The sequence below is a fragment of the Lasioglossum baleicum genome, chromosome 7 (assembly GCF_051020765.1).
Source record: "Lasioglossum baleicum chromosome 7, iyLasBale1, whole genome shotgun sequence".
In the NCBI taxonomy this organism is placed as follows: domain Eukaryota; kingdom Metazoa; phylum Arthropoda; class Insecta; order Hymenoptera; family Halictidae; genus Lasioglossum; species Lasioglossum baleicum.
The window spans coordinates 4494068-4501459 of record NC_134935.1 but is presented as its reverse complement, the minus strand read 5'-3'; the positions used below and the strand labels follow the sequence as shown (position 1 = coordinate 4501459).

At 39.4% G+C, this 7392-nt stretch overlaps 1 protein-coding gene across 1 annotated transcript; it reads left to right on the top strand.

Annotated features, from left to right (window-relative positions):
• The first annotated feature begins 4611 nt into the window (after window positions 1-4611).
• On the top strand, window positions 4612-7222 carry LOC143210573 (glycosylated lysosomal membrane protein). Its single transcript, XM_076427557.1, has 6 exons — window positions 4612-4811; window positions 5406-5663; window positions 5739-5942; window positions 6093-6323; window positions 6396-6688; window positions 6760-7222. Exons 1-6 carry the CDS (start codon window positions 4728-4730, stop codon window positions 6929-6931), a joined length of 1242 nt encoding a protein of 413 aa, XP_076283672.1. The 5' UTR covers window positions 4612-4727; the 3' UTR covers window positions 6932-7222.
• Window positions 7223-7392: the final 170 nt, after the last annotated feature.

Here is a 7392-nt window from a genome sequence, read left to right as displayed (position 1 = left end):
CCATCGGCTGGTACTACCGCGATACACGGTTCATACGTGTGAACGCACACCGAGCCGAAATATACGGCATACGCGAAGGACAAGCTTCGCGTTACCCGCAAACGTTCAGCCGAAAAATTTATCATTCTCTATTTCGCGCAATCCACCGAGCACCCATTGTTTTAACTATCCTCGCGACCGAACCAGTCGATCGACGATCATGTTTCTGGACAGTTCTGGAGAACGATCTGGCCATCGGGGATGAAAGGAGTATCATGCACTGGGTGTTGCGGAATTATGGACCACGAGCTAGGCGGCCAGTAAACGGTCCGGACAATGTTTAAACGAATCGTTTAACACTGGAATTACCGAGCCCCGAACGAGACTGGTGTATACTGCTTTGCAATAATAACAGGATTGAATTTCCTTGATTAGAGAAGCACATTACGCAAATTTCTCAGGAAAATATTCCTATAACTTCGCGAATTGTAAAAGAACAAATCTGAAATCGTGACATCATCTACCTTTAAGATTTTCTAGCTAATGTCCGTATCAAAGGGTACTTCATAACTTCTGTATTCTACGTTTACGCGCTGTTATAACGAAAAGTCCCATGTAGAACATAAGGAACATCGTACTTTTTGCGATTAATTGCCCGTGATTCCTGCTGCGAGGCACACAAATCCGGACAAACTGGATACGACTAGTAACCATAGATGGCAGTTCGATGGTTTAGAACAGTCTGGACGTTCATGGATCGCGAATGGTGTTCGCACGTTTCAAACTTTCGAGTACAGTAGCGTAGCCCTTCGTTCTTTGTAGCATCGGAACGTCGTCTACCAGGGATTTCTTTTCAATTTTCCATCGTTATGCTTCCCTGTCCTTGTCGTTTCTTGTCATCTTTCACAAACGCTATAAATAATTCAGCTGCTACATGCGAACACCAGTGTCCCGGTGTTCTTCGAACCAGTAGCCATGAAATCGCGTCACGATTTCTGTCTGGATCGATCGAATCCCTTATAGATAAACCGTGGAAAAATTTCGATACGGAAAAAAACGTTTTTGGTTGTTCGATTCTTGCTGTCCAGCTACGAACGACAAGAATCACTGGAGTAGTATGCGCGCACAAGATACAGACTGCAAGGTGCAGCTCGCGTAGAGACGTGGATTTTTACGACTACAATGCTTTATTTATTATTGATAATACTATAATATATCGAATCCGGTTTAAATAGTCTATTGGGAAATATTTGAAGATAGTACTATCATAGAAAAGTTGAATATTATCGAGAGAGGAGTAATATTAAAAAATTCATAGAAATACTTTAAAATAGTACAATGAAAATTTCAGATTAATCAATTTCAAGTAGACTCTAGCAGAATGTTTGTCCGGAAAGGAAATGGCAAGAAGGTGGGAATTATTCTGGGAAGGATGAGTTCCCATCAGGTTGTGGAAGGTGGTCGGTCGGATTGACGGGTGCTCTTGTTTCCGAGGACACCCTGTATTTTTTGAAATAAGTTGATCCACGCCGGGGAAAAGAAGCGTTGTCGGTTTTCGAGGTAGCCGGCTCGATAAAACGCGACGACGGCAGCGTCATCAAGCTCCTCGACGACCGGCCGATTGAACGCGGGCCGCGATCGTGCCGATTCTTCTGATTGGCCGAGAGACCCGGCGTTACTCACGGCGCAAGAAGACTCTTTGTCTGTTTTTCGTCCGGCCGAGCAGCCGGCAACCGGCCGAGCGCAAGTTATACGTGCAGTCGGAGGTCCTTCAGCCGTCGCGCCGGCTGCAATTATTACACGCTCGCTTTCGGATTCGATCTCGACCCGACCCGGTCTGGCCCGGCCCGGCGCGGCCCGCAGTACCCGGTCGCGATTCCTCCACGACCCGCCTTATCATTATCGTAAAACCCGCTGCGAGGGAGGACCCACGGAAACTGTGCTGGCGCAACCGATCGGTGGTGTGTTTTCCCGACAGTTTTCCAGTCCGAGGATATCCGAGAAACGTCGACGACCATCGATGGAAGGTAAGCTGCCCGGTTTTTTCCACTATCATCCAAGAACTTTTTATCTCGCATAACCCCGCCCGACAGATCGCGATCTAAAAGCAATATTTTTAAAAACGATCACGGGAACTTCAATTTGAAACATCTCTCGAATATCCTCGCTCAGGATTTATTCGATTCAGAATCTTCGCTTTTCAGTTTTCAAAGTGAAATATTGCGAGGAAAAGCAACTCGGCTCGATTTCGATTTCGATTAAACGCTGCGATAGAATCGGCATTTTTTGCGAAACTAGTTTCACACTGGGTTACCCGGTACGTAGGAGGTTGTACTCTCCCGCGGATTCCGACTTCCTCCGACGACCTTCACCACGGTATTGTTAAATCGTCGAAGAGCATTGGCCGCGACTGCTTCGGTTCGAGTATGCCGATATTTTTCAGAAGATATATATTTTATTAGATTCTCCTTTGTGAAAATGCGAGATCTCGGTGGGCGTCGATGATTTCTCTTTTTTCCTTCGCGAACGAGCTCCTGTGGGTTTTTAATGCGCGAACATTTTGCACGTAGGAGGAAATCATGCGAAAACCCGATGGAACGAAGTTCCTTGAGACGCTAGACGTACGTACGAACGTGTATACGTATGTATGTGCTTCAGGCGCGGACACTGCTTCGGTCAAGGTCGTAGTCTGCAAGTTAATGCTCTTTTTACGCGTTCTCGTTCCCCCGACTGTACACGGTGTCTCGAAAAAGAGGCATTGTTGTCTGGCTGGGAAAAGTAACTTCGACGACAGATGCCAGCGATATTTCATATTGTTAGTATCGAAATGTAATGTAATGATGCAAAGTAGAAATCGTCGTTTTTGGAAAATTTCAATCGAAAATAGCTTGAAGAAACCTTTGGAGACTTAATTTGTACCAATAGTAATTTTTTACTATATTTATTATTTTAGTGCACAAGATAATTGCGTTAAATTTTTTTATTGGAGTCCGAATCCGTTTGGACAATCAAAGACAACAATTTTACATTGATTTTTTAATAATCACTGTAATTATATAAACTGCAGAATTTTATGCAAGGTAGAATTTGTAAATCATGTTAATGGGTTTAATATTTTAATATTGAACTGCAGAGAATATTTATTTCATTGAGCCTGTGTTTTATTATATTTTCCTGCAAGTTGTAAGAATCTGCAATTAATTTCGAATAAAAAAAATTGTGAATAACATGCGATTAAAGTTAGATAATGTTCGATAAGTAGGGGTCAAGTTGACAATGTTTTGCGATATTTTGTTTAATACTGTACGTTTTATTTTGTATTCTATGTATACCATTTTTCACCTGTCTACCAGCGGTGATTTTCCATTACTAAATTGGTGAATCGTCAGGAGTAAAGTCAACAATACTGTGTCGAGGATTGGTAACTCCACCACCGTTGGCGAAATTTGATGGCCAATGGGGTACGAGTTTCCTTCCCTCGGCGCGAAATACATCATTAAGATTAATAATTTAACATTTCGTCGAAACCGGACTAGCGACGAGACTCGAGGACACCTGTTACCATCTGGTGAGTATAAGCGTAAGTATGTAAATTTGATAGCTTACTTAATTAACGAAAGGACAATAACTTCGGATGTAATCAATAAATTCAATTATTTATTACAGAAAAAAAATATCGATAAGTATGTTTCCTAATTTTAGCGACATTACCGACCGAACAGAGGCGCGTATATCGCGAGCGATTTAAATTGTGATTTTCCATTATTGATATTCAGTTATGATCTTCCATTTATCGTTGAATCAATGCTTTCAAAAACTTCTAGATTTTCGGATAGTTTAATTCGATTTTCCGTCACGTGATCTGAAATACCGACGTTGCTAAAAATTTAGTGGTTTTCTCGCGCCATCTACATAACTAGAATAGTCAGCTAGCGAACTACGTAAGACTGCAGCACGGGAAGTTAGTTTACGGGGAGATACGATTTTATCACAGATAAGATATGAGAATATTGAGAATATACATTCTGCGGATCATGAGAGTTCATAAGATGTGTGCAGTACTGACATGGTACTGACCTGAAAATTTAAGTATGTGTATAGCCACTTAGTATAGCGTCGTTTCCTCATGGACAATGGTTAACTGAGAAAATTGAAGTAAATGAATGTGGTTCGGCCCCCACTCGAGAATTGAGAAACACGAACGAATGGTGCGAATGGAATCTCGTAACAATATTATCTATTTGTTTTAATGCATACCAAAATTTCATCCGACAGCGTTAAATTTTTTTTATCATCAAAAACATTTTGGATCACTTTTCATCAGGAAACGGCGGCTAAGTAGTTAATACAAATTATTATTAAATTATGTTTTGGGCTTTGAATTCTACGATTACATGAAATAATGTGGAGAATTATAAGTGAACCTAATTTTTTTTACCAAACTGTCACGTCTGTGGGACTTTGCTCTCCAAGAACTTGAAAATGTGTAAGGTTCAATAATATTAGTATTAGTTTTATTGTTGATTATGCACGAGTGTAGAGAAGCTGACGCGAAAGAATCCGCAAAAATTCGCTGATAATAGCTGGTAGTTCTCCATTGGCGAATTCTTGGTAGGCGTCGCCACAGTCGCCATATTGAAAAACCATTTTGATACGAGCGCGTCTCGGTGTCTCGGTCTCAGTAGCGATCAGTAGCGTCACAAGTTTGCGGTGGTGTTATTGGTGAATGATTTGGTCTCTGTTTATACATGTCAGACAGAATGTATAATGTTGTTCTGTCATTTTTATTGTTTGTAACGTCGGTAAATTTCGGATATTGCACAGAAAGAACTGTAAGTGACACCACGTTGTAATTGACAACGTAACGATACTTTTATTATTCATACGTATTTGGATCAATGTCCTGCCGAATTAATAACAAAGGTCGTACATAAATGATTCATCGTCCGATTGTTCTATCTTATGTCCAGAGTCTGCTTAAATGTTATGATAATATCGGGGATTATGGTCGGCAAATAACAATTCAATGGTAATTGGGAGCAATCCGTTGCTTAATAAGGAACACGAGATCCCATAACCCATTTATTAATTAACGTGAGAAGTGAGAACTAATCGAACGATAATGTCAGAATGTACGAAAAATTCAAAACAAATTATATAGTGATCGATAACAATGAAACGATGTCGTCAATAAAATAAAAAAAGTAAAATAATTTATATTTAACGCAAAAAATATAGACATAATTGAAATTGCACGTATCGTATGAGAATAATATAAAAATTAAACATTATATATAATATAGAAATTTAGCACTTTTCATATAAATTAATCCGTGTAGTCTATAGCGACAATGCGCTACATACATATTCAGTTGTAAACTATATATTTACAATTTTTTTATATAAAAGAATTTGCCTGGCACTAGTTACGATCATGGGTGAATCCTGACTGTGGCGCATTATGTAAAGACACAAATTTGACAACAGTTTATCTAAGAGCCGATGGCCTGAACGACACATTGCATTATTTATGGGATTTCGGAGGCAATCCGTCTATATTATTAGCTCTCACATCGACTTCGGCATTCCTTAATATAAGTTGGGAAGACTACATCGCAAAGAAGAAGAATTCGGTAACGTTCACGGAAGAACCTGTTTATACGTTTGGTATAGTTATAAATAAGGTCAGTATACGAACAAAGACCATTCTTCGTTATATGTTACATTTTGAAAATTAACAAAGTGATTTGAACTTTCAGATTATAGAATTTAACGATATAAATGACACAGCAATTATAAACATCACTAACACTGTAAATACGAACATTCTGCACCCCATGTTTTTTCAATGGGATCGAAAGACTGTAATTTCGAACAACGAATTTGTTTCCCTGGACATGGAAGGCAGCAACTACAAGGATACTCTTACAAATATTAGTAGACAAGGAACAGTGAAGCTCTCGGTAAAGTATTTCGATAAACACCTTGACAAATATACCATGAACCTCACTCACAGTTCCTGTCATCAGTTTCATTCTATATTATATGTCAAGGGGATAAGTTTTCTATTTTATATTTGCATTATAAATTAATATACAACGTTTCCTTTACAGTTAAGAGGATTCTGCTCTCTAGACCATTCCGAGATGATACCGCATATGTTGCACACAGAGAATTCCACTCAGGTGGACATTATACTCGACCATATGCAAGTCAACAAAACATTTGCCAATAGCAGATTTGCCATCGAGTTACTAGTGGTGGGGGAAGGAAATCCAGACATACCTCTGTTTATAGATCCTAAGAAAAGTTTGGATGATGAACACACTCCAGGTGTATTTGAGGTAATATTCAGTTGCTAATATTTCTTGAGTCGCTTTTTTATATTAACGTTAATTTTATCCTTGTGGTTACAGGTTGTTGAAGTTCGAACTCCACCTTACCGACATATGAACGATTATCAAACTCAAGGAGCTTACTTGCAGTGGAGACCGGTCTCCTATACAAGTGTAGTTCGCGAATCAACAAATTCCACGGAAACGGTGCAATACCCACCGATAAAAGTTTCAGATCACACAAGTGCAATTGAGAACTCTATGTTGTATTGTTATTATGGAGACAAAGTAAACGATCTGCTCACTCAAAGGATAATAGTATCACTGGGAACGAAAGGGGATGGTTTTTACAGAAGGACGTCTTATTCCACATGGTATATTTCAATTTCGTTTCAATCAAGTTTTATTAAACATTCGAACGAATCTGATCCACCTTTTTTTCCAGGACGTTTTTAATTGGTTACGGTACACCACCGAACGAAAAGTTCTCCTACCTGGTGATTATGATTATCTCCATTGGCCTCGGCCTTCCGTTCGTCATTCTAATAGCAACCGGTATATACTTGTGCGTGCGCAAGTTACACAAGCGAAGTAGCGAGTCGTACATAAGTCAATGATAGAATCTCTAGACTCTAGATCGTACAAAAATTTCTACGTCGTGTTCGACAGGCGTATTGAGCACGTTTAGTTGCATCTGCGATACCACCGTTAAACAAAGAGATTTTCCTATATTTATATATGTATGTATATTATAGCACATATATTTTTTACACGAATTTCCAAATTGGTTCAACGAACCGATTTGACAAGTACATATGTTAATGTAATGCAAACGAACTATTCTGTACAAATTTATACACGTTTCATTAATAAATTAGAACTACATATGCATACGAAAAAGAACGAGGGAGAGAGAGAGAGAGAAAGGGCGCCACCGTTTCTGTGAATTTGTATTTTCCAACGATTCGATCCGCGGGACCAATAAAAAATGTGAAAGAAAAAAACAATAAGCAGAAATTCGTCGAGATAATCCCCATTGAACGAGAGACACAATTGTGCTCCGTTACAATGGCGACGG

Bases quoted from the DNA above. Each gene is read 5' to 3' on its own strand.
- LOC143210573 (XM_076427557.1), top strand. From the start codon at position 4,728: ATGTCAGACAGAATGTATAATGTTGTTCTGTCATTTTTATTGTTTGTA. The intron at 4,812-5,405 runs GTAAGTGACACC...GCCTGGCACTAG, and splicing joins GATATTGCACAGAAAGAACT to TTACGATCATGGGTGAATCC. The intron at 5,664-5,738 runs GTCAGTATACGA...TTGAACTTTCAG, and splicing joins TTGGTATAGTTATAAATAAG to ATTATAGAATTTAACGATAT.